The sequence below is a fragment of the Saccopteryx bilineata genome, chromosome 4, assembly GCF_036850765.1.
Source record: "Saccopteryx bilineata isolate mSacBil1 chromosome 4, mSacBil1_pri_phased_curated, whole genome shotgun sequence".
NCBI classification, from domain to species: Eukaryota; Metazoa; Chordata; class Mammalia; order Chiroptera; family Emballonuridae; genus Saccopteryx; species Saccopteryx bilineata.
The window spans coordinates 241761292-241788905 of record NC_089493.1 but is presented as its reverse complement, the minus strand read 5'-3'; the positions used below and the strand labels follow the sequence as shown (position 1 = coordinate 241788905).

General features: G+C 41.2%; 1 protein-coding gene across 8 annotated transcripts in view; it reads right to left on the bottom strand.

Moving 5' to 3' along the window:
- APC (APC regulator of WNT signaling pathway) overlaps nucleotides 1-23075 on the bottom strand; it is a 157945-nt gene extending 134870 nt beyond the window's left edge. For 4 of the 8 annotated variants that reach the window (XM_066274046.1, XM_066274049.1, XM_066274052.1 and 1 more), the window contains exon 1: nucleotides 22692-23075. In XM_066274046.1, the coding sequence (XP_066130143.1) occupies nucleotides 22692-22865 (174 nt within the window). In that variant the 5' untranslated portion in view covers nucleotides 22866-23075. The remainder of the gene's footprint in view (nucleotides 1-22691) is intronic. The other 4 variants (XM_066274047.1, XM_066274050.1, XM_066274053.1 and 1 more) reach the window with 1 other exon arrangement.
- Between the last annotated feature and the right edge of the window lie 4539 nt (nucleotides 23076-27614).

The window sequence follows — 27614 nt, the reverse complement described above, 5'->3', positions numbered from 1 at the left end:
CTGGCTCACTCTACTACATCCAAACACAATATTCTTTTACCTCATTGAGTTCCTCAATCTGATGTTCTCACCATTTCTCACTAATACCTTTGTTTTTCCTCCTCAGACCCAACATTAACCACCCCTGTTCAACAACTCAAATTTTTCATTCCTCTCTCTTTCTGTTATATTCAGCTACTAAAACCCCAACTCTGGTTGAACTATATTATCCCACTTTTGCATGCCTGCATCAGAGCAGCTTTTTATTTATTCAGGAAGGGGGGGGGGTGATCAGATAATAGAGGACTGGCTAGTCTCATTTTAAATTCACAAATATGAACATGAAAGGATATTTAACATGCCTGCAGACACTACTGTCTTTCTTAGAAAGTCTGCTCTCCCAGTCTTCATACTATTTTTCTCTCTTCAAACCTGTAACAGAGCTATTTTCTTACCTCTGACGCTCGCAGTTGAAGACCTACGGCATTCCATTAGAGAGAAATTCCTTCATATTTCCCTACCAAGTCTGCATTGCTTTTCTCCTATTAAACTGGAAAAAGCACCTCTGCTCCCCACTTGCGCACAGATTCCAACTATTCTTGTCTTTTCAAGAAATCACCTTTGATTAGCCCCTTTCTCCTGTATAATCAATTTCTCCTTTTCTTCTGGATCCTTTTCATGAACACACAAGCATACTCTAGTATCACTTATCTTTATAAACCCCTCACACAAACTTACATACTAGATATGACCTCATTTCTGTGTTGTACTCACATCAAAACTTCTTGATCTATAGCCTTCATTTCCTATCTGTTTTTTCACCTCTTACTCACTTTTTAACCCACCCTAATCCTAAACGATTTCTTGACGTTCAACTGTCCAGGTTACCAATGATCACCATGTGGCCAAATTCCATGCCCTCATCTTAGTGCAACCTCTAAAGTAATATTAGAAAAAGCTGATTACTCTCTTCTACATTAAACAGACATCTTCTCTTGGCCTCCACAACATATTCCCCTGGTTTTCCTCTAGCCTCTAATTTCTGTTAATGGTCTGCCTCTTCACTAGTCTTCTAAAACAGTGGTCCCCAACCTTTTTTGGGCCACGGGCCGGTTTAATGTCAGAAAATATTTTCACAGACCGGCCTAATTTAGGGTGGGACGGATAAATGTATCACATGACCGAGACAAGTGTCAAGAGTGAGTCTTAGACGGATATAACAGAGGGAATTTTTAAAAAATAAAACATCGTTCAGACTTAAATATAAATAAAACGGAAATTACATTATTTCCATTTTATTACATTAGTTATTTGTTCTTTCTCTGCGAACTGGTACTGGTCCGCGGCTCAGGGGTTGGGGACCACTGTTCTAAAAGATTAAGTGCTTCAGGGCTTGTTCTGGAACTGCTTTCTTCCTTCAATGTTTTCTCACCTAATCCCAAGGCTTTAAACATCATCTATGATGCTAAAGCTCAAATTTATATCACCATCTTGACCCTTTCCTTTAAATATTCAACTATCTAGCTGATATTTCACTTGGATATCTGACACATTTAAAACTAAACAGTCATTATGATCCATAAATCTCCCTGCCCCCTCCCACTCAGATTTAAATCTTTCAAATTCTTACTCTTCTAAAAATCATCCTCAAACATAATACATGGGCAATGTTTTTCTTAGTTTCATCATATAGTGGCAGCTTTATTTTTACATACTATCCCAGAGCATAAACATACATTTAGGTTTCTGAATGATACCTGAACCAAATAATTAGGTTGAAGTAGTAGTAACAACGATAAGGTAGCCAAGATTTTAGCAATGTATTAAAGCTAGAGAATAGATCCTATAATTTCTAAGAGGAAGACAAGCATTAGTATCTTTATGCATTCCCAGTTTATGTGAGTTTTCTTCTCATCAGACAGCAAACATAATAAAAAATAAATCACTGCAAAACGCTTGGCAATCAAACAAGCATTTTCCTGAAGAGTGCATACATAATAGAAAGATGCATAGCATTCTGAAAGCCTTAGGGTTCTTTTGCATAAATTCACCTTGAAATTACCACAAACACCAAATACAAGAATGCTGATCCAATCCTTATTTAAATTGGGGAGCAAGAAAGAATATGGTTGGGGGGTACACAACCACCTTCTAAGAAATCCCTAATGATCTTTAAGTCTATTCGATTTATTCCAGCCTTTGTATAATGCTCTCCCATGTTGATTAGAGCTGACCTCTGTAACCAATAAAATATTGAAGAAGTGTGTGACTTCTGAGGCTAGGTCAAAAAGACACTGTAGCTTCCACCTTAATCTCCTGGATTGCTCATTTTGAATCCAGTCACCATGTTGTGAGGACACTCAAGTAATCCTATGGAAAGGTCAATAATCAGGCGTCCCCAAACTATGGCCCGCACATGCAGCCCCCTGAGGCCATTTATCCGGCCCCCCACCGCACTTCCGGAAGGGCCACCTCTTTCATTGGTGGTCAGTGAGAGGAGCACTGTATGTGGCGGCCCTCCAACGGTCTGAGGGACAGTGAACTGGCCCTCTGTGTAAAAAGTTTGGGGACCCCTGGTATGGTGCCCAGACTAACACTAACTTGCCAGCCAAATGAGTAAACTAACCTTGGAAGCAGATCCTCCAACCCTGTCAAGTCAACAAATGCTCAAATGCTGCTCATGTAGACAGAGAAAATAAGCCAAATATACAGATTCTCTCACTTTACCGTAATTCACAATGGAAATTTCTCACAACCACCTTCTGTGTGACTAGTAAATAAGCTCCCTACATAAAGGTTGTTTTTCCAAATTACCTTTAATCATGGGACCACTTTTGTTAAACTACAAACCAGTAGAATTTTCATACTGAAGTATCAGATAATGGAATATTAGTAGAAGGCTGTTTATTCTCCTTCAGAATCTGATTTGTAATTTTTTTTTATTGTTTTTTAGAGAGAGAGAGAGAGACAGGAAGGGAGAAAGAGAGAGGGAGGAGAGAGATGAGAAGCATCAACTCGTAGTTGTTTCACTTTAGCTGTTTATTGATTGCTTTTCATACTTGCCTTGACCCAGAAGCTCAAGCCAAGCCAGTGATCCCTTGCTCAAGCCAGTGACCTTAGGCTCAGGCCAGCAACCTTTGGGTTTCAAGCCAGCAACCCTGTGCGCAAGCCAAGGAGATCGCGTTCTAGCTAGCAACTGTGGGGTTTCAAACCTGGGACCTCCGCAACCAGGCTAATGCCCAATCCACTGTACCACCACCTGTCAGGCTGATTTGTAATTTTGAAGTAAAAAACTTATGGAGCTTGAATAAGAGTTACCATTATGATTTTAAACTCAAGTATGAGTATGACATATTCCAGAATGCTAACTTTTGGTGAAAACACAAATTAAGACCCTAACATAATAGTATATGTATTTGCCTTCCTAAAGAACATGACAGCTATGTTTGTGAAATTTTTTTGAAAGGGTAAATAAGAAACTGGTAACAGTGATCACCTCTGTGGAAGGGATGTGGGTAGCTAAGAAACAGATGTAGAAGATTAATTTTAATTTTATATATACTCTGTTGTACTTTTTGAAATGTGTACTACATGCATGTAATATCTGCTCAAAGATAAAATATTTTCTCTCATATATATATATATATTTTTTTTTGTATTTTTCAGAAGCTGGAAACGGGGAGAGACAGTCAGACAGACTCCCGCATGCGCCCGACCAGGATCCACCTGGCACGCCCACCAGGGCCGCGACCAGAGCCATTCTAGCGCCCGGGGCAGAGGCCAAGGAGCCATCCTCAGCGCCCGGGCCATCTTTGCTGCAATGGAGCCTTGGCTGCGAGAGGGGAAGAGAGACAGAGAGGAAGGGGGGGTGGAGAAGCAAATGGGAGCTTCTCGTATGTGCCCTGGCCGGGAATCGAACCCGGGTCCCCCGCACGCCAGGCCGACGCTCTACCGCAGAGCCAACCGGCCAGGGCTTCTCTCATATTTTAAGATTCTTTTCCTGGAAGCTGCATTTTTTATGTTTAAAATGCAAGACCTAGGTCCTAGGAGGTCCCAAGATGGCAACAGAGTACACAGATGCTCCAATTGCAACCTCCCAGGACCAAATTGGATTACAAATTAATTTAAGAACAGTCATTTGAAAAAACAACTTTGGAATAAACAAAGAGGAGTCTATAACCAAGGATCACAGAATAAGCCACACTGAGATTGGTAGGAAGGGCAGAGACATGGAAAGGGCTGTGCAGTTCCCAGGAGTGAGCAGGGTTGAGGGCTCGGAGGGTTGCCCTGAGAGGGGAGGGTCCTCAGCCCCAGGCCAGAAGCCCAGCCTACATCCCTAGAGCCTAGAAGAGGTGCCCACACAGCATTTGGTGGTAAAAAGAGCCAGGTTTCTGTCTGAGAGAAAGAGACAGAGTTCTCAGAGATGGAGACGCAGGCTCCATCTTAAAAGGCCAGTGCAAAAAATCTCATTCACAGCCACTTTTCGGGACTCAAGTGGAGAGAGGGCTGAGAGGACTACAGTTGCGTGAGGAGAGTGTGAAGTTGGAAGCCCAGGCAAAGACACTGTGGGGGACGGCCACCAGAACCCCTGTGCAGAGCCATTCTCCAATACCACAGTCGCCATCTTTCTTGGGAGGAGCAGTCCCCTCTGAGCAGCATCAGCCCGGGGAAAAGCAACTATTCCACCCTTTGGAGTCTCTTTTGACCCAGTCATGGAGACAGGGTCATTCTGAGAAGCCAGGAAGCAGGGTGCACGTCAGTGACTCAGTTTTCCAGCATTGAGGCCGGAGCCTTTCCCCTGCACTCTCTCCAGGCTATGACTGGTGCTTCCGCCTCATGTAAGACCCACTAGAAACTGTCCAGAGTGCGAACAGACCACATCTCTGGGTCTCAGAGGCCACACCCACCGGATTTCTGGGGTTATATACTACTGAGGTCTGTGAAAAACGTCTGGACAGACTGACACCTGTGGCCGAGCCACACCCACCACCCTTACTAATCCCTGAATTGCCGCAGGCTCTACATTCTACTAGAGGTTATTTTTTAGTGGCCAAGCCCAACAAGGAGCCAGTAGACTGAGGCTGCAGGAGTTGGGACTCAGGGAAACTTGGCCTCCTAAGCAGACCTTCCCCCAGGACCAGTGTGGGTAAAAGCCAGCCTAGGCCTGCACCTTGGTATTTCCACATATACCTGGGCCCAGCAGACACAGCCACAAACTCTGGATTGCTTGTAGATCCAAGAAGGTTGCTGAGACCCAGTCACGGGAAGTGTCTCCCACTGGTCTGCACTGGGTTCCCTCCAGAAAGGCCTATTCTGGCACATCCAGGGACCAGCTGCAGAGAGCATCGGTTCAGGACCTCACAACCCTTGCTGGTGGTGTGTCCTAAAGAAGGGTTCCTCACATGTGGTCCAGCTGAGGTGAGTTCCGCTCTCTGAGGTCAGCACTAGCACAGCAGCTCATGTGCATTGGTTAGGGTAGAACTTCACAGCTAGCTGGCCCAGGTGCTGGATCTCCTGCCCCACTGGGCTACACTCCACAGGGGGAAGGGAGAGAGGATTGGAGTATGGACATTTAAACTGTGGGTCCCTGTGAGCCCACTGTTGGGTGTGGTCAAGGGGCTCAGCCACTTCCTGGGAGGCAGAGTCAGCCCCAGGAGAGAACTCTCTCAGCCTTCCTCCCTGAGACCAAGGTCTCACCAGCTGTAAGAAGTTCTGCAGAGGGGACTGTTGGTCCCAGCCAATCTGAACCTGAAGCTCACCTCGCTGGGGAGAAATAAAATTTGAGTATACAGCAGTATCCATGCTGAGGAATTAGGCTCTGGAGTAGGGGCCACTTTCCCCATACTGAGCTCCTGACTGAGACCCCTGAAGTGAAGGGTCCCACTAATGTTATATTCCCAACCTCAGCTGCAATAACCCACCAAACTTTTCAACCTGTAGAGGGGTTGGTTGGGTGAGGCCAGTCTAAGCCCAGCCTACAGTCTTTCTACGGAAGACTCTGTGGGAAGACCATGCAGCTGCAAGAGGAGGAGGAGCACCTGAAATGTAGAGGCAAGTCTTACAGAGCTTGGGGCTTTTATGGAGCTGCTGTCATATCTAAGCAGGAGGAAGCTGGTCCTTATACACAGGTTGGCCCCTCTAACACTACCCAGGCACAGGAAACGCTGACACAAACAGTGAACAGAGCAGTAGCTCCAGACAGGTAGCCCACGGCAGGTTATAAACAACAGCTGACACCAACCCAAGCACTTCTAGAGCCAGCTCAACCAGTAGTGGGTGGCAGACAGCATCAACCCTAGACTCAGCTAGCTACACATGCAGCACACCCAAAGGAGGAGTCTAGCAGGCACTAGACACTGTGGAGAATAAATAAGCCCAACAAGACAGACACTGCACAGTGTGTAATACACATGATGAAGGTTGACCCTTAGAGCCAGTCAGCCTGAAGAGATAACCGTACTCATGAAAGGACCAACTACATTCAATACTCACATACAACAAGAGGGAAAATAGTACCCTCAAGAAGCATTCCTAGAGCAAGGAACTCAGGTGGTCTGGAGATCAGTACAACCGAGCCCTTCCTCATAAAGATACCACAACAAATTTCAAAGTCAGACACCACTATGTAATATACAGACAAAATGGCAGACAAAGAAGACCCAGATGGATCAACAAGAGAAATCCCTAGAAAAAGAACTAAATGAAATGGAAGTAACCAAACTACCAGACACAGAGTTTAAAATAATGATTTTTAGGATGCTCAAGGATCTGAGAGCAACAATGGATGGACATAATGAGCACCTAAATAAAAAGAGAGCAAGCATCAAAAAGTACATTGAAATCATAAAAAAGAACCAGTCAGAAATGACAAATACAATTTCAGAAATGAAGATTGAACTAGAAGGAATCAACTGCAGGCTGGATGAAGCAGAGGACCAAACCAGCAATTTAGAGGACAAGATAAAACGAAAGCACAGAAGCAGAGCAGCAAAAAGAAAACAATAAAAAAAACTGAGAAAACTCTAAGAGACTTTTGTGACAAGAAGAGAAACAACATCTGTATCATAGAGGTTCCTGAAGGAGAAGAGAATGAACAAGGAATAAACAACTTGTTTGAAGAAATCACAGCTGAAAATTTAGCTAAATTGATGAAGGATAAGGTCACACACATAAGTTCAAGAAGCACAGAGAGTCCCATTAAAGAGGAATACAAGGAGGCCTATACCAAGACACATAATAATTAAAATGCCAAAGAGACAAAGAAAGAATACTAAAGGCTGCAAGAGAAAAACAGTTAATTACCTATAGAGGAGCCCTCATAAGGATAACATCGAACTTCTCAATAGAAACACCTGAGCCCTGAAGGGACTGGCAAGAAATATTCAAAGTGATACAAAACAAGAACCTACAACCAAGACTACTTGATCCAGCAAGGCTATCTTTAAAATTGAAGGCGAAATAAAAAGCTTCCTAGACAAAAAGACTCAAGGAATTCATTACAACCAAACCAGTACTGCAAGAAATGTTAAGGGGTCTGCTGTAAAACGAGCAAAGGAAAAAAGAAATGGAGAGAAAGAGATTGTAGATTTAAAGAATAAAATGGCAATAAATAAGTACATATCAATAATAACCTTAAATGTAAATGGATTAATGCTCGAATCAAAGACATAGGGTAGCTGCATGGATAAGAAAACAGGACCCGTACATATTGCTGTCTACAAGAGACCCACCTCAGAACAAAAGATACACATAGACTGAAAGTGAAGGGATAGAAACAAATATTTCATGCAAATGGAAATGAAAAAAAAAAAAAAAAAAAAAGCTGGGGTAGCAATATTTATACCTGACAAAAAAGCCTTTAAAACAAAGGCTATAGTAAGGGATAAAGAAGGTCAATACATGATGATAAAGGGAGCAATTCAACAGGAGAATATAACCTCCTGTTTTATGCATCTAATATAAGAGCACCTAAATATGTAAGACCGATTTTGATGCACATAAAGGGCAAGATTGACAGCAATGCTATAATAGTAAGGGATTTTAATACCCCACTAACATCAATGCATAGTTCCTTCAGACAGAAAATTAACAAAGAAACAGCAGCCTTAAATGACACACTAAATCAACTGGATTTACTTGGTATCTTCACAATCTATTACCCCAAAACAGCAGAATATACATTCTTTTCAAATGCTCATGGTACACTCTCTAGGAGAGACCACACGTTAGGACACAAAACAAGTCTCAAAAAATTTAAGAAGACTGAAATCATATCAAGCATCTTCTCTGATCACAATGGCATGAAACTAGAACTCAACTACAATAGAAAAACTGAAAAACATTCAAACACTTGGAGGCTAAATAGCATGTTATTAACTAACAAATGGGTTAACAACAAGATCAAGAAATAAAAAACTTCCTTGAAACAAATGAAAATGAACATACAACTCAAAATTTATGGGACACAGCAAAAGCAGTCCTGAGAGGGAAGTTCATAGCATTACATGCACACCTTAAGAAGCTAGAAAGAGCTCGAATAAACAACTTAACCCTTCACCTAGAAGAACTAGAAAAAGAACAACAAATAAAGCCCAGAGAAAGTAGAAGGAAAAAAATAATAAAGATTAGAGGGAAATAAATGACATTGAGGCTAAAAAAACAAGACGGAAGATCAATGAAAACAAGAGCTGGTTCTTTGAAAAGGTAAATAGATTGATGAACTTTTTTTATTTTTAAATTTTTACTTCTTCTTTTTTTTTTTTTTAGAGAGGAAAGAGAGTTAGAATGAGAGAGAGAGAGAGAAAGAGAGAGAGAGAGAGAGAAAGGGGGGAGGAGCAGAAAGCATCAACTCCCACATATGCCTTGACTGGGCAAGCCCAGGGTTTTGAGCCAGTGACCTCAGTGTTCCAGGTCAACGCTCTATCCACTGCACCACCACAGGTCAGGCTGATGAACCTTTAACCAGATTCATCAAAAAAAAAAAAAAAGAAAGAGGACTCAATAAATAAAATTAGAAATGAAAGTGGAAAAACAACTGACACCACAGAAATACAAAGGATTGTAAGAAAATACTATGAAGATCTATGTGTCAAAAAATTGGACAACCTAGGCCAGTGGTTGGCAAACTCATTAGTCAACAGAGCCAAATATCAACAGTACAATGATTGAAATTTCTTTTGAGAGCCAAATTTTTAAAACTTAAACTATATAGGTAGGTACATTGATATTAACTTAATTAGGGTATGTGGTATTTTGTGGAAGAGCCACACTCAAAGTGCCAAAGAGCCGCATGTGGCTCGCAAGCCACGGTTTGCCAACCACTGGCCTAGGCAAAATGGATAAATTCCTAGAAATATAATCTTCCAAAATTCAATTGGGAAGAATCAGAAAACCTAGGAGACCAATTACAACAAATGAAATTGAAGCAGTTATCAAAATACTCCCAGCAAACAAAAATCCTGGACCAGATGGCTTCACAGGCAAATTTTACCAAACAAGTAGAATTAACACACCTATCCTTCTCAAGCTATTTCAAAAAATTCAAGAGGAGAGAAGACTTCCAACCTCCTCTTATGAGGTAAGCATTATCCTCATTCCAAAACCAGGTAAAGACACTACAAAGAAAGAAAACTATAGGCCAATATCCCTGATGAACACAGATGCTAAAAGTCTCAAAATATTAGCAAACTAGATCCAGCAATATATCAAAAAGATCATACATCATGATCAAGTGGGATTTATTCCTGAGAGGCAAGGCAGGTAAAATATTTGCAATCAATAAATGTGATTCATCACATAAAAGGAAGGATAAAAATCACATTATTACATCAATAGATGCAGAAAAAGCATTTGATAAAATCCAGCACCCATTTATAATAAAAACTCTCAGCAAAGCAGGAATACAGGGAACATACCTCAACATAAAGGCCATCGATGACAAACCAACAGCCAACATCATACTCAATGGGCAAAAATTAAAAACAATCCCCTTAAGATCAGAAATATGATAGGGGTGCCCCTTTCACCACTCTTATTCAACATAGTTCTGGAAGTCCTAGCCACAGCAATCAGACAAGAAAAAGAAAATAAAAGGCATCCAAATTGGAAAAGAAGCAAAACTACCATTATTTGCTGATGACATGATACTGTACATAGAAAACCCTCAAGTCTCAGTCAAAAATCTACTAAAACTGATAAATGAATTCAGCAAGGTGGCAGGATGTAAAATTAATGTTCAGAAATCAGTGGCATTTTTATACACCAACAAAAAACTATCAGAAAGAGAAATTAAGGAAACAATTTTTTTCACTATAGCAATAACAACAAAAAAATGAAGTACCTAAGAAAAAATTTAACCAAGGAGGTAAAATACTTGTACTCAGAAAATTATAAGACATTGAAAAAAGAAATCAAGGAAAGTATAAACAAGTGGAAGCATAAGCATATACCATGTTAATGGATACTAAGGATAAACATCATTAAAATGTCTATACTACCCAAAGCAATCTATAAATTCAATGCAATTTCTATTAAAATACCAATGGCATACTTCAAAGATATAGAACAAATATTCCAAAAATTTATATAGAACCAAAAAAGGAACCCAAATAGCCTCAGCAATCTTGAAAATGAAGAGTAAAGTAGGAGGTATCACACGTCCTGATAGCAAATTATTTTACAAGGCCATTGTACTCAGAACAGCTTGGTACTGGCATAAGAACAGGTATACAGATCAATGGAAAAGAACAGAGGAATAAACCCATGCCTTTATGGTCAATTGATATTTGACAAAGGAGGTAAGAGCATACAATGGAGTAAAGGCAGTCTCTCTTTTTTTTTTTTTTTTGTATTTTTCTGAAGCTGGAAATGGGGAGAGACAGTCAGACAGACTCCCGCATGCGCCCAACCGGGATCTACCTGGCACGCCCACCAGGGGCTACGCTCTGCCCACCAGGGGGCGATCGTCTGCCCCGACCAGAGCCACTCTAGTGCCTGGGGCAGAGGCCAAGGAGCCATCCCCAGCGCCCGGGCCATCTTTGCTCCAATGGAGCCTTGGCTGCGGGAGGGGAAGAGAGAGACAGAGAGGAAGGAGGGGGGGGGTGGAGAAGCAAATGGGCGCTTCTCCTATGTGCCCTGGCCGGTAATCGAACCCGGGTCCCCCACACGCCAGGCCGACGCTCTACCGCTGAGCCAACTGGCCAGGGCCAAGGCAGTCTCTTTAATAAATGGTGTTGGGAAAACTAGACAGGTATATGCAAAAAAATGAAACTAGACCATCAATTTACACCATTCAGAAAAATAAACTCAAAATGGATAAAAAGACTTACATGCAAGTCACAAAACCATAAACATCATGGAAGAAAACACAGGCACTAAACTCTCCGACATCTCTCATAGCAGTTTCTTTGCTGATATATCTCCATAGGCAAGTGAATAAAGGACAAAATAAACAAATGGGACTAGATCAAACTAAAAAGCTTTTACAAAGCAAAAGACACCATTAACAAAATAAAAAGACAACTAACAGAATGGGAGAACATATTTGCCAACACATCTGATAAGAGGTTAATAACCAAAATTTATAAAGAACTTCTAAAACAATACCAGGAAGGTAATCAACTAAAAAATGGGCAAAGGAACTGAATAGATATTTCTCTAAAGAAGATGGCCAATAAGCATATGAAAAAGTTCAATGTCACTAATCATCAGAGAAATGCAAATTAAAACCACAATGAGATACCATCTCACACCTGTCAGAATGGCTCTCATCAACAAAACAACACACAGTAATTGCTGGCCAGGATGTGGAGAAAAGGGAACCCTCCTGCACTGCTGGTAGGAATACAGACTTGTGCAGCTACTGTGGAAAACAACATGGTGTTTCCTCAAAAAATTAAAAATGGAACTCTCTTTTGACCCAGCTATCCCACTTTTAGGGATATATCCTAAGAACACCAAATCACTGATTCAAAAGAAGATATGCACTCCCATGTTCACTGCAGCATTGTTTACAATAGCCAAGATCTGGAGACAGCCCAACCGTCCATCAGTGGACAAGTGGATTAAAAAGCTGTGGTACATATATATACACACAATGGAATATTACACAGCTGTGAAAAAGAAGGAAATCTTATCTTTTGCAACAGCATGGATGGACCTGGAGATTATTATGCTAAGTGAAATAAACCAGGCAGAGAAAGACAAGTATCATATGATCTTACTTATACGTGGAATCTAATGAACAAAGTGAACTGAGGAATGGAATAGAGGCAGAGGTGGGGTCATGGGGAGCAGAGGGACAGCTGTCAGAGGGAAGAGGATGAGGGGACAGGATCAGAGAAGGTGAAGGCGTTAGTGAAATTATATATACATAACACATAGATATAGATCACAGGATAGCAAATTCCAGAGGGAAAGGGGGGAGGTAATTAGAGAGAAGGGGGCCAAAGGGGTGTAATGGGGGGCACGTGGTTGGGGTGTGAGGGTGTTAGATTGTGTGGGACACCTGAATCCATGTTAACACAAATTAAAATTAATAAAAATATAAATAAAGAAAAATAAAAGAAAATGCGAGGCCTAAAACAACTTTTGTACTTAGTCAAAACTGAGATTAAAGGAAGACCTCACTAAAATAAAATGAGAGGCCAGAAGGGGGAGTTCTGACACAGTACTACTTGATATTAATTACAGGAAGCATGGTTGATTATAGACCGCTAACAGAAGAATCAAAAGGATAGAATCAGTTAAAGGCTCCAACAAAAAAAGAGATGTATACTGCATCTACTACATGAAATGAATATCTCAGCAACTGAGTCAATGAGAAACCTGAACTCTCACTTTTCTGCAATGAACTTTTACTTAAAACAACCACTCCCAACTTCCTCCTTTTTCTCCATAAAATAACATTCCTTTCTTTTTTTGTTAGATTTGACTGTTGCTTTAACCACAGCTTGCTTGTTCCAAATTGCAATTATTTGCTGTTTCAGAATAAACCCATTTTTGTTGGTAAAATAAGTGATTTTAATTTTTTAAAATTATTTATATTTATTTTTGTGACAGAGAGAGAGACAGATAGGGACAGACAGGAAGGGAGAGAGATGAGATGCGTTAATTCTTCGTTGTGGCTCCTTAGTCTCCTTAGTTGTTCATTGTTTTCTCATATGTGCCCTGATTGGGGGGTCTACAGCAGAGTGAGTGACCCTTTGCTCAAGCCAGCGACCATGGGTCATGTCTATGATCCCAAGCTCAAGCCAGCGACCGCGTGCTCAAGCCAGTGACCTTGGGGCTTCAAACCTGGGTCCTCCACGTCCCAGTTCGATGCTCTATCCATTGTGCCACCACCTGGTCAGGCTATTTTTATGGCTAACAAAACCACACTCATTACTACTTTTTTTGGTCTACCAAGTAAGATATTATCTCAGTATCTTATTAGGGCCTACCTTTAAGGCCAAGAAGTAAATATTTACAACCAAAATGTTATAACCTTGAAAAAACCAAGATGACAAGAAACATTTTAGCTTTAATAACAAAACCAGAATATGATTTTTAAAATTTTATAAGTATATCAGCTTTAGAAAAGTTATGAGATAGTTGTTCCCTATATCACTTCATAAAAACATTTGGGAAAAAGCACAGCTAAAATATTGTATGTCCCTGTTCTGTAGATGTAAAAGCTAAATCACAAGAAGGGTTTAGGTGTTTTGTCCTAATCTAGTTAAGGCAAAAGAAAGACTTGAAACTAAGTCTTCTTTTCCACTGAACAAAATTTAACTATTTCTAATTTAGAAATATAAATATACTTATCTTTAACAGAGATGTCTTCCTATACCAATTGTTGGTCCTTAAATTTCACTAGAAATGAACAAATAAAATGAGAATATGTGTGCCAGGTATGAAAAAAATTTGTGCGAAATACCAATAAAATGAAATGTTGAGTATCAGTACTGTAAGTAATAAAACCAGAAGCCTCCACTACTAGGTTTACAGAGGACATTTAGGAACTTTATTAAGAACAAATTAAAAGTCAAATAAACAATTTTAATTTGCAACTAACACTGAGATAGATTAGGAACAGAACTGAAAACACACACAAACAGTCTCTTTTTCAGGCATATAAAGCAATATTCCAAACACTGGTTACATAAGATGAAAATAACTCTTTTTCTTATTAAGCTATTCTTTTTGATTCCTGACATTTAATATTTGGCAAGAAAACTGCCATGTGTCATGATTAAAAGTCAAGTCCTCAAGGTCCTAATAATAGTATTTAATTAGCAAGCTATTACCTGTATTAATGCAAATCTTTTGTCAAAGACTTTATTCTACACTAAATCAAGAATCTCATTAATCTAATATAAACTAATAAGAAATTATAGCATGTGGAAACTTATTAGAAAATATCACTGTTGTGGGAAAAAAATCCTACCAGTAAGTACTTCCAAAAGAGAGCATGACCGTATATTCTTCAATGAAAGTAAAGCAATAACTAGATTTTAAAGCTGCCATTATATATTGGTATGGCAGAACTAAGTTTTCCCCTATATGACCTGGTTCTTGAGTAAGCATTAAATTTCTGGAAAAAACTAACTTAATTTCAACTGAGACTCAACTCAGTAATTCATTAGAATATATGTGATATGAGTGACTGTTAAACTAAATGAGTACTGTAATTAAAATATATTTGTAGTAAAATATATTTTGTCTAGTAACTATTTTTCCAACCTCTAAGTTTATTTTCCTAACTTATGGCTAATACATTTCAGTGATACTAATATTTATTAGCGAAGGCAGAGAAAAAACTCTTGTGTTAGAATTGAGAACCATAGAAGAAACTATCAGTCTGAAATGAAACTATGGCAAAGAGAAAGAAGTAAGATTGACTAGAATGAGGAACTTGAATGTCAAAGGCCTAACTAAAGAGAGGTACTGAAATCAAGATCTAATCAACATTAAAGAATATAATAGGGAAAATGTGTCTTACAGTTGTGTGGCAAGCACTGCAAGAGTTTGGAAATAAGAGTAAGTACAGGGGGTCCTCGGGTTATGCCAGTCTTGACATATGACATTTCAAGTTTACAACACTCATTCCTATAAAAACTTTTAAAAATTGAGACTTCAGTGTTTCGGCTTACACCATTAGCATCATACAGTGATGACAGATTCAGTAAGGTAATGGATGCCTTGCAATGCTATAGGCTGATTCTGGAAGAGAAGAAGTCATCAACCTTCCAGACAAGCCTAGAACAATTCTTTAAGAAGGCAAAGAGGCCTGCAACAGATCCTGTACCCTCTACATCAGCTGCTTCCTGAGATGAAACACCTGTAGTACAGGTAGAATCATCTCCAGTGTCTCCTGCATGTTCCTTAGGCAGTCCTGATTCACCTGACCCAGTATCTCCAGCACCTTCTGCAGGTTCTCCTGCCTCCCCAGCTTCCTCTTCCCAATGGGTCACTCTCTTCCACCTTGCACACTGGCTTGCCCCTTCCAGTGTGCAAGTCAACCACAGGAATAAAGGTAAGGAATTTTTTTTACACTCATTTTTTCTGTTACTACAGTACAGTATATTTATGTCCTTTTCCCTTTTCTGTGGCTTAGTTGTGTTTTTATGTTCTAGATTATGATTTTATGACTATGTTAGGATAGGTAAGTGACTTAGGCTAGGGTGTGTTTCCACTTAAACCAAAATTTGGGTTATGTCATTGTTGTTGGAATGGAACTGTGTCGTAACCCAAGGACCCCCTGTACATGGACTAAATACGCTCTATGTTAACAGAACAGTATCATTTCCTCACTGTCTGAAGTACTTAGTTTAACACAAGAGCTGCCTTTATAGAGGATATTATTGAAGCAAAAATCTTCAGAAAACATATATGCAAGTGGAACTCAAGAACAAATGCTGAGATTGAATGCAAGACTGAATGACAGCTGAGTTTAGTCATAGACAGCTAACTTTCAGAAGTTAAACACTACACTTACAAAGTGAATTCAGAAAGTATAAAATTAAGTGCATTTGTAATAAATATACAGATAATCAAGACACATTAACATTTATCAGATATTAATAGTTACTGATAAATCATGTTAGCTTTGCTTAGGTACAGCTAATGGTATCATATGGCTGAAAAGAACTTCAGGAAACTATGAAGAGGGAGAGAGCTGGATTTTAATTGTTTAATTTTAGGCTAGTGGAGTTACCCATCTTCCAGAGTCCTCTGTTTTTACATGTTTAACATGGGAGACCCAATGATGTCTTGAAGGTCTTTCAGTTATAAAGATCTCATTTTGTCCTTCAGTTTTCTAAAGGGAAGTGAGCAAACCTAAACTAAGAGCTGTTTAAATCTAACATAGCAGGAAAGTAAAAAAACAAGAATCCTAGTATTTTCTTTTAGTTGAGTGAAAAAAGAAGTAAATAAATAAGAATGCTTAGGTTTCCATAAAAGAGAACTGCTGGTGAATTTTGTTGATGCACCAATGTAGTCACAAAGTGATAGATGGTATTTCATGCTAACAGCTGTGATTAACTCAAGTTAAATGTATTTAAAACAAAAAATGTATGTTATACTATATTTTCAATATCCCCCTACCCACAGAAGAATGGCAATTTATGTAAAGACTGCTACAATTTAGTTTGCCAGTAGAATTTCTAACCTGTGTCTTTGTCTTCCTATTTAATAGATTTAATCTCAGAAATTAAATGCAAATTATACATATAATATTTTAAATAGATGTGCACAAAGATTAAACAAATCATATTCTGGCCCTAGCCAGGTAGCGCAGTTGATTAGAGCACCATCCAACATGCCAAGGTTGCGGTTTGATCCTGGGTAAGGACACACAAGAGTCAGCCAATGATAGCAGGAATGGATGGAGCAAAAAATCGATGTTTCTCTGTCTCTGTCCCTTCCTCTCCCTCTAAAAATCAGTAAGAAATAAATCATATCATAACCCTGAGATATACCAAACAACATTAAAAATGAAATACATTAGCCTGACCTGTGGTGGCGCAGTGGATAAAGCGTCAACCTGGAATGCTGAGGTTGCTGGTTTAAGACCCTGGGCTTGCCTGGTCAAGGCACATGTGGGAGTTGATACTTCCTGCTCCTCCTCCCTTCTCTCTTTCTCTTTCTCGCTGTCTCTCTCTCCCCTCTCTAAAATGAGTAATAAAATCTTTAAAAACATAAAGTAGCTTTAAAATTTCTATTTTATCTTATTATTCAGGTAAACCATTTCCTAATATTTAAATTATAAAAATCTATGACATGCTAATTTTTAGAATAATTTCTAATTATAGTTAGTATTTAAAATGATATAACTTTTTTAAAATTCTTTTTATTTTTATTTTAAGTGAGAGAGGAGAGGAGATAGTAAGACAGACTCCCACATGCACCCTGACTGGGATCCACCCGCCAACCCCTGTCTGGGGCCCATGCTCAAATCAACCAAGCTATTTTTAGTGCCTGAGGCTGACACTGGAACCAACCAGCTATTCTCAGTGCCTGGGGCTGATGCTTGAACCAATCAAGCCACTGGCTGTGGGAGAGGAAGAGGGAGAGAAAGGTGAGGCACTAGATGAAGCCTTTAGTAGTTTAACTAAAAGATTTAATCGTTCTCTTTATTGTTGAAGCTATTTGAATTTGGTTTTCTGTCACTTGCAATATAAGAATACAGATAAATCTCAGCAAATTCTTTCAAAAATCAAAGCATTTGCCTATTTCAGTGTGAAGGGGCACTAATGGCATTTCTGAAGAGATGATTCTTGTTTTATGGCAAACATCACAGGACGCTTAGCATATCTGGCCTCTACCCACTGTCAGTAAGACCTCATAATTCCACCAGGCATACTTGAAAGTACTTAATATCAACATAAAAGAACTGGGGTACATCACTCAAAATTTTACATAACAATCCAATTTTCACCAGTCATCTATCTAAATGTTTGGCCAAAATCCTATGTACAACTATAAGCTTGGGGTAAGCAGTGCTTTAAGTTTCCTACAACTATCTGAAAATTCTACTTTATTTAAAAATATTTCTCCACACAATACTATGTAGGTATGTTACTGACACTGTTGGTTACTTTCCCTTCAGCCATTTGCCTAACTTCTTCCTAGACTGAAATGTCAGATATTACATTTTTCTGCACCCTTGCAACTAGGACATAGGGGTACAGGATAGACATCCGATACAGGTCTTCTATAAAAGGTTTATTTGCCTAGTCGAGAGATGGGAGGGCAAACTGCCTCCTGTTTTTGGTTGCTGAGTAAGAATGTGATGCATGGAGCAAAAAGAGCAATCTGCAATGAGAGGACAAGCCTGAGCACAAAGGTCAGCATGCTAAGGGGAAAGGTGGAAAGGACCTGGATCCTTGATAACACTGTGCAGCTCAATTGACTAACCATGGAATCCTCCAACTCTGGACTTCTTTTTATGTGAGATACTGGTTAAATCACTGTCAGTTGGGTATTAACGTAACCTAGGGCTGAAGTAATACAAGATGTGTTCAAGATCTGACAACTGTTTGAAAGTAGAAGAACCAAGATGACTGCAAGGTTTCAAGACAGGGTGGCTCAGAGAAAGGCAGTTAGGAAAGAAATTGGGAGGAAGAGGAATACATACACACACATGCTCATGTAACCATACTAGGTGAGGGCAGGTAGAAGAAAAGCAAATTGATTCAGTTTGGTATGGCTTAAGTTTACAGTAGCACACATAAGATAGAGATATACAGCAACCAGTGGAAGTGGGAAATAGTTACAGAACTGAGACTGATCCACATAAAAATGATAATTTATATCATTTATAAAAATGGTATGATCATCGAGAAACACAGTGAAAAGTGTAGGGACCCTTGACGACACTGGTTACTTTCCCAGGATCCATTCTGCCTCCTCCTCATTTTAGACGGAATTCATCCACTGGCTAAGCCAATTAGAATAATTTCATCTCTCTTGACAAAGATATTGTGACAGACATGGCAGCATGATATTCTTCATTTATTCCATCTGAACAGAGTTTAGGACTTTTGGGGAAAGTGTAGAAGAGAAGCTTTCTTTCTCCCTCTGGAAGTAAATAAAGAAGGCAATAATAAGGACATTGCTTATAGCCATCTTTTTACTAGGAGGGAAGCCAGGTGGAGCATGAAGCCCAAATAAGTGAACAAAGTTGAGAGAATAGCATAAAATGGAATCTCAGCCCTGATGACATAAGCCTATGAACAAATTACTTTTTAAGCTATTTCTAGCTATGCTTTTGCCAATTATATGAGCCAATACATTTCTTTTGTTTTTAAGTCCTGTTTGCATCCTAACTGATGCATGGTAGGAACAGCCATGCTCAGGGGGAAGAACAAAGTCAAAACAGTACAGGAAATGTGAAGAAACTTTCAAAGAAGTAGGAGAATTAGGAAGACAATGCAGAATAACCAAGGTATCAATCAGATCATTTTATTCCTGTATATTTCACAATTGGTTTAAGACCAAGGATGACTAAAGAAAGGCCAGTAGATTTGGTGCTTAGGAGGCCATAAGTGACTTGTAAATAGCAATTTCAGTGCTGAAATAGTAATGGAAGTCAGAGTGCAAAGGAAAGACTACTTGTATTTATTAAGAAGTCCATAATGTACCAAACACTTAAATGGACATTTAACATGTGTTAAACTCCTTTAATTACAACTCTGTGAGGTAAGTCTAACATTCTATATACTTTATACATAAAGAATATAGTTTGAGTAATAACTTGCCCAGCCACATAGCCACTAAGTGTTTTTAATAGACTTCAAAACCCAGATCTATCTGGTTCAAAAGTCAGTTTTCTTTCCACTATATCAAGCTAGTGGAATGGAAATATAGTAGCACAGCAGGCTCCAGAGTCAGACTAGAGTCCTTGTGTTGCACAGCACACAGCACTGCACTTGGCAGTCCTGGAAAAAATACAAACATGTATGCAGGCTCGAGGGAGAGACTGAAGGAGTGATAATGGACACTTCTAGAGAAAGAAAGCGGGGAGGGATGATCACGGACACAGCTGGAGGGGGTTGCTCTTGCAAAAAGAAAGGGCAAGTCTTCTTCTGAGATATGGTAAATAAGGGAAATGACACTGAGTTGGAAGAGAGGAAAGTAAAAGGGGTATATACCTCAGAGGGTTGAGATTTCTCTTAGTAAAGGAAGAGATCAAGTTATGTGCTATAGAAACCTATAGGAAATGAGACAGAAAGGAACACAACACTAAAGATCCAGCAGAGAGTTGAGCACAAATCCTTACATAACTGTATCTGGTATCTTTCAGGATTTCAGGGGTCAAACTGACAAAGCTAATGATGAGACTTACTCAGGACTGGAGACTAGAAAGGTAAATCTGCAGAAAGTAAACCATCCTAGGGCATCAGTAAGAACTTGGGAAAAGCTGTTGACTGTGGGATCCTGGTTACATAGGGAAGCAAATGAAGTCAGCAGCAGACGAATGAGTTGGATCAACAGAGAGATGAAAAAGGGTTCATAACTAGATGGTGAGACAGAAAATAGATTCCATAAGAGTGGAAGAGAGTGATTTTAAGGAGTGTTTGTGGTTTAAATGTCTTTTCACACAATGCTTCGAATTATTTTGCCAGAGTAGCAAGCCACTGATTAGGGCTCAGTAGTCCTACTCTCTTCAGCTACAAGTACAGAACTGAGAGACAACCAACTCTAAAACCATGCAGTCCTTGGCTGTAGAAAAGTGAAGGTTAGCAACAAACAAATGAATGAACTAGCCCATACAACCAAACACAAAAATATCTCCCCTTCTTTCAATCTGAAAAATTCTGCTCTAAATTTGAGAAATTCATTAAGAGGTCATAAAGTCTACAGCAAAGGAGAAAACAATTATCATGTGTCATGAGGTAAAAAATTTTTTTTATTTTTTTTTGTATTTTTCCGAAGCTGGAAATGGGGAGAGACAGTCAGACAGACTCCCGCATGCGCGTGACCGGGATCCACCCGGCATGCCCACCAGGGGCGATGCTCTGCCCACCAGGGGGCGTCGCTCTGCCGAGACCAGAGCCACTCTAGCGCCTGGGGCAGAGGCCAAGGAGCCATCCCCAGCGCCTGGGCCATCTTTGCTCCAATGGAGCCTTGGCTGCGGGAGGGGAAGAGAGAGACAGAGAAGAAGGAGAGGGGGAGGGGTGGAGAAGCAGATGGGCGCTTCTCCTGTGTGCCCTGGCCGGGAATCGAACCCGGGACTTCTGCACGCCAGGCCGACGCTCTACCGCTGAGCAAACCGGCCAGGGCCAAGGTAAAAATTTTTATGGAAAAGATTTAACTCACATGTTAAAAATTTTTACTATAGAATTCCAAAAGGGCAAGGATAGTTTGTACTTGAATAACTTGGGAGCACCTAGCATTGTTCAAACAAAATATTGCTCAATTTCATGTTAATAAAAAGGGTCCACCCATTTGCAATCTCAAAGGGCAAGCTACCGTTTTTATTCTAATGCCACGTTTACAATTTGGGGCACTTGACAGATTACCAACTATAGGAAAAGGTGTGAGTCTCTGCTATGGCAACTTCCTCCACTGCCACCAGTAGGATCCTGCAGTTTGCACTTACAAATTCTGTCACCATATCACGTTATTTCGGACAGTTTCTTTATACTATTAACTCTGACCCCCCCTCCCCCCCAGTAAAAAAGAAGGGAGAATTGAGCCTGGCAAAGTCTAAATTTTATCGTGTATATTAGTACTATAAGGATTGCTTAATAGTAGCTACACTGGAGAATCCAAGAAATTTTATAAGTTTTTAATTTGAAAAGTTTTTCTCCATTTTATTCCTTTCTAAATAAAACAAAGAGCTTGTACAATACGGAATTCTTCCAATGGGTAATTTAAGCCAACACTGAATAAAGGAATAAATCACTTATCCTTTCTTGTGCCATGACATGTTATCTTACATTCCTAAGGCCTTTTCTTTTAAAACACTCGATTCTTTCACTAGGTCTAGAAATTTTTCATCGCGCCTCAAAAGTTTAGAGGCTAAATATTTACTACAGTCAGAAAAAGATGAATGTAGACGAACAGTCATTTGCCATCCGTGACACCATTCCCCGGTTTGCACGAGTTCGAAGGGCCAAGTAGTTCAACTCTCTCAAACCATTCCGGTCTCCTGAGGGCTTAATTCCCTCGTCAAAATGAACAAAATTCACTCTCCTCTCAGATATAACAAGCTTTCTTTGTAACTCGTACCTGCCAGGCTTTCGGGTAATCTGCCCAGACAGTTAAAAGGAAAGAAGAGGGTCGAAACCAAGAAGATGGGGGGAGGCGACTAAATTCGGAGGGACGACGACCCACCCACCTAACGCGAAGGAGAGGCGCTCGCAGGGGGGGGCAGCTTCTCCGGGAGCCGGGAGAGGAGCGCGGGGGGCGGCCGGCGGCACGACCCGCACAGCGCGGGGCCAGCCCGAGGCCTGAGGGCGGCGCGGCGCCGGGCGGCCAGGGGGTGGGGCCCGGAGGCTGACCGCCGCGGCGGGACGGGTCCCACGGGGGTCCCGAGGGCGGCCGGCGGCACGACCCGCACAGCGCGGGGCCAGCCCGAGGCCTGAGGGCGGCGCGGGGCGGCCAGGGGGTGGGGCCCGGAGGCTGACCGCCGCGGCGGGACAGGTCCCACGAGGGTCCCGAGCGGCGGCCGGGCGAAGCGGAGACGAGCCGCGGGAGGAGACGACCATGCCTGCAGCCCCACTCACCTGCCAGACGTTCGCCCCGAGGCCAGAAGCCCGGGCGCCGCGCGGGCGCTTGCTCTCCTGCGGGATCCAGCCTTTGCCGCCGCCGCCGCCGCCGCAGCTCCAGAACCCGGGAGTAGCGAGTGGTACCGAGGCGGGCAAACCGGACTCCGGACTCGAGCCCAGGGAGGCGTACATAGGGGGCACCGGGAGCACCGGGAAGGCAACTCCTTGTTCACCTTCCTCACCGGTATCTAAAAACGCTTCCCGGGAACAGCATCGCCCCAACCTCGGCCCGCTGTTCCCGGGCGTTCTCCCGCAGCTCCCCCCAGCAGCGCAGGGTTTCCGGCGGCAACACTCCGCCCCCTCGCTACTCGGCCTCCGCCATCTTGTCGGAGGCGGGAAGAATACAGTGCGCACGCGTGCCCGTAGATTGCTAGCTGCCCCCTGCCCTGCGAAGAGGCGACTGTAATGCGCAGCCGCGTTGGCCGTGGCGCGCGGGCCCTGAAGTCCTGCTTCACTGTCCTGTCGCGTGCACGATGGCTACTTGGAAACCTGCATCTAGGGGTCCCCGAACCTATTCTCCTTTCCTGAACCGTGCTGCAGTCAAATTAATAGGCCCTTCTGAGCACCCTGCAGTCAGTTATTCTGCAAGCATTTATCCGATGCCTACTATAGTGTGTGCCAGGTCTCCCTGCTAGGCGCTGATGTCAGAAGGCTTAATAAAATTTGGCTCCAGCCCTAACAGAGTTCCCAATCTAATGAAGAAGACAGAGATGAATGAATACCCTAAATTACAGTTTTGTAGCAGCACACCACATCCACAGTTTTAATGCAAAGCATACCTTTTCAGGAAGTCCTCCCTGTTCGTCTCACACAGATTGGCCAGTTCTTTACCTTGCATTATCTCTCTATCTTACTTTCACTCAATATTAATTGAACAAATAATATTATTTGAATTTCTGTTAGCTATTACATCCTGGTCTAGGTGCTAGGTTTATAGCAGGAAATATAAGCTCATGAAACTTACATTGTAGTGGGAAAGAATATACAGTAAAAGGCTAAAATATATCAATATAAAATGTAATAAGGAATGGGAAGAGAGCAAACCACAGGGGCCAAGAGTCATGAGAAGATTTGGAGTAGAGCCTTCCAGACAGAGGGAGCAGCTAAAGCAGAGAGAGAGGCTTGAGATGGGAATGAGACCACAGTAGGAGGAGGCTCAGAAAGAATAGATGACATGCACAGTAGGAGGAAAGGAGTCAGATGGAGGCAAGGGCCAAATAGGGTAGGACAGGACACTGAGGTCATGATAAGAGTTGGATTTTATTCCAAGTGGGCCCTCTAACCTGCTGACACTGCCCCCAACTACTACTCTTCAACCACCTCTAGTTCCTCTCTGACTCATTGCTTTGCAAATGCTGGTTAAATGCTCTCAAAGACCCTTACTCTTGTTCCTTGCATGTCTAGCTTGTCCTCTTTCAGGTTTCAGCTTAAATGTCACCTTAGAAAGGACATTCTTCTTAAGTTTCCTTCCTGCTCTGCCATTAGTCTCCACCTGATTGTTTCTTTCATGACACTCAGCATATTTTTAAATTATACATGTATTGTTTCTTCACTGTCTAGCCACTAAACTGTGAACTCCATGAAAGAAAGAAAATGTTTACCAGTGAATACCTCATGCTCAGCACCATGCACAACATGTGTGGTCACTCAATAAATGTTTGTTGAATTAACAAATAAGGAATTTTGTCAGAACCTAAGTAATCAGAGGTATACTACTTTGTTCTTTCCTTGTTTGTTTTTAAAATTAAATGCAGTCATTTCATTTCTTACTAAATTGTCTCTTCAACTAGATTATAAATAGAACTTTGGAAAGAGGGGTGGGAATGAAAAGGAGAAGACGAGGTGGTGATGGTGGGGCAGTGGGCAGAGATTGTATTGCTTATGTTTGCATGACTGGGAGAAGCAAGGCTTCAATTTAATGGAGCACCTATTATATGTGTTGTGTATTATGTTAGGTACTTAATCCTCACCATAGTGCTGCTAGGTAATTGTTCTCATTTTTATACATAGGATAATTAAAAGAGATTAATTTACTTGCCCAAGGTCACACTTAAAAGGTAGCACTGAGCCTATAGCCCATGTTCTTCCCATCTAGAGAAATTGGATTTGAAGATGGCTCATTTGATGAGTTGATTCTGTGTCATTAGCCAACTTCCAATAGAGATTTCAGCTACTGCCACTTAAAAATCTTAATCAAATTGCTATTCTTGTGTAGGACCTCACCAAAGGGCCTTGTTGAAAACTGCTGTAATTCTTTTCTTTTGAACTGAAGCAGAGCTCATTTTGCCATTTCCTTTTCATGTTTTTAAGAATTGTGTGTGTTTTTTTAAACTTATTTATAACTTCTATGTTTCATCAAAGGAAAAGAGATACCAAAAAAATAACTGCATATCCTGAATATGAGCTGACCCTCTAGGTTAGGCTTGTCACTGTATTACTAGCTCTCTCATCTAGGTCCCAGGTAATACTTCAGACATCAAAGACAGTTCTCTGGCAAAGAGTGACAGGCTCACCACAACAATCACATCCTATTTACTCATCAGAAATACATGCCATCATTTTCCTCTAAACAGGTTAGCTGCCTCAGGATAGCTGAGGAGAGCTTCTATAAAGGATGGGCTTTCTATCTTATATATCAGGAGTCATTCAGTCTTCATATGAAGGAAGTGATATATCATAATTCATGTTAATATACCCTTGTCAACAAATAGTATACACAAACCAAGTAGTGGGTGGGAATATATACCTGAAAAGACTCTCCACCTTCTACCCCACTGTAGTGTAATTATTCCTTGGAATAAATACTGAAAACAAGACAATTTCTTCCTTTTTCTATGGTATTCTCTCTTCTTATGGTTACCATCTGTTATAAATTGAATATGCTTCACCCCAGGGTAAAAAAAAAAAAAAAAAAAAAAAAAAAAAAGATATGTCAAAGGCCTAACTTCCAGTACTAAGGAATGTGAACTTACTTGGAAATAGGTTTATGGCAGATATAGTTGTAATGGCATATAGTTGACCTTTGAATAATGTGGAGGGTGGGGACACGGACCTCCTGGGCAGTCAAAAACCTACATATAACTAGAAGTTAAGTAGTTAAATTTAATGAGGTTACACTGGAGTAGGGTGGACCCTTGATCTAATAACTAGTGTCCTTATAAGAAGATGGCCATATAAAGAAAGAAACACACAGAGAGAAAACCGTGTGATAGCCCTGGCCGGTTGGCTCAGTAGTAGAGCGTCAGCCTGGCGTGCAGAAGTCCCGGGTTCTATTCCCGGCCAGGACACACAGGAGAAACGCCCATCTGCCTCTCCACCCCTCCCCCTCTCCTTCCTCTCTGTCTCTCTTCCCCTCCCGCAGCGAGGCTCCATTGGAGCAAAGATGGCCCAGGCGCTGGGGATGGTTCCTTGGCCGCTGCCCCAGGCGCTAGAGTGGCTCTGGTCGCAACAGAGCGATGCCCCGGAGGGGCAGAGCATCGCCCCTGGTGGGCGTGCCAGGTGGATCCCGGTTGGGCGCATGCGGGAGTCTGACTGTCTCTCCCTGTTTCCAGCTTCAGGAAAATACAAAAAAAATAAAATAAAATAAAAATAAATAAATAAATAAATAAACCGTGTGATGACAGAGACAGAGGAGGAGTTACACAGCTACAAGCCAAGGAACACCAAAGATTGTCAGCAAACCACCAGACTTTAGGAAGAGGCAAGCAAGGGTTTCCCTGCAGGGTTCAGAGGGATCGTGACCCTGCCAATACCTTGATTTCAGATTTACATACTCCAGAACTGTGAGACAATTAAATTTTATTGTTTTAAGTCACCCAGTTTGTGGCACTATTATAACTAATACACCATCTTATGCATAGGACAGGGCCTGAAATAGAGGACAGAGATGAGGGTGGGCAGTGAAGAGGTTTGGACGACTGTCAATTGGGTTTACAAGACCTCAGACCCTACTGACCAAGTTTCCTCATCTGTATGAACAGAAACAATAACAGCTGTTCTGCCAACCTCACAGACCTGCAGTGATAACTAACAAGTATTCCTCCAAAAATGCTGTGACCAAGACAGCCTGCCAGATACTGAGAAACAATTTTGCCAAAGACAGGGTTCCTGCTACTGAGAATTTTACAGTCTGGCTGTGAAGATAACTAGCACAGGCCAAGTGCCGAGTGTGTGGTTTGGATCTGATTCACTATTGATTTCAAAAGCAGGAGGGATCATTGTGGACTGGGATGGAGAAGGGAGACTTTATGAAGGACCCTAGCCAAAGAGGAATTTATTAGAAGGATATTGGATACCAGCAGGATCTTCAGGAGCAACACTCAACATTATACCCGGAACTGGTCTCAAGATTCCACCACTACAGCCACGGCTGGCACCACCAATACCACTTGACTTAGACAGTGGATGCTGCTGCTATTGTCCCTGAAAACTCGATACAGTTCCTCTCACTGCCACTACTCTCAGTAGGAAGGAGGGTCACTGAGACTTCCCTACACCAGCATTTGGTCTCATGCCTGAGGGCAAATGATTGACACAATCCAGTCATATGTTCACATTTTAGCTCTCAATGCTGTCCAAGAGAAACATAATGCAAGCCACACACATGAGCCTAAATTTTCTTGTAGCCACATTAAGAAAATGAAAGAGTGAAATTAATTTTCATAATATATTTTATTTAACTCAATGTACCCAAAATATTATCATTTCAACATGAGGAACTAGTTTCATTTGAAGTACTAGATAGCTGTGTGGGGCCAGTGGCTATCATATTTGACAGCAGTTCTAACTGATAGGGAGGCCATGAAAATGAGTGTATGAACTTTTGATTTCCATGTTGTGAAATGGGTTCTGCTACATGAAGGAACAAGTTCTCAAACACAG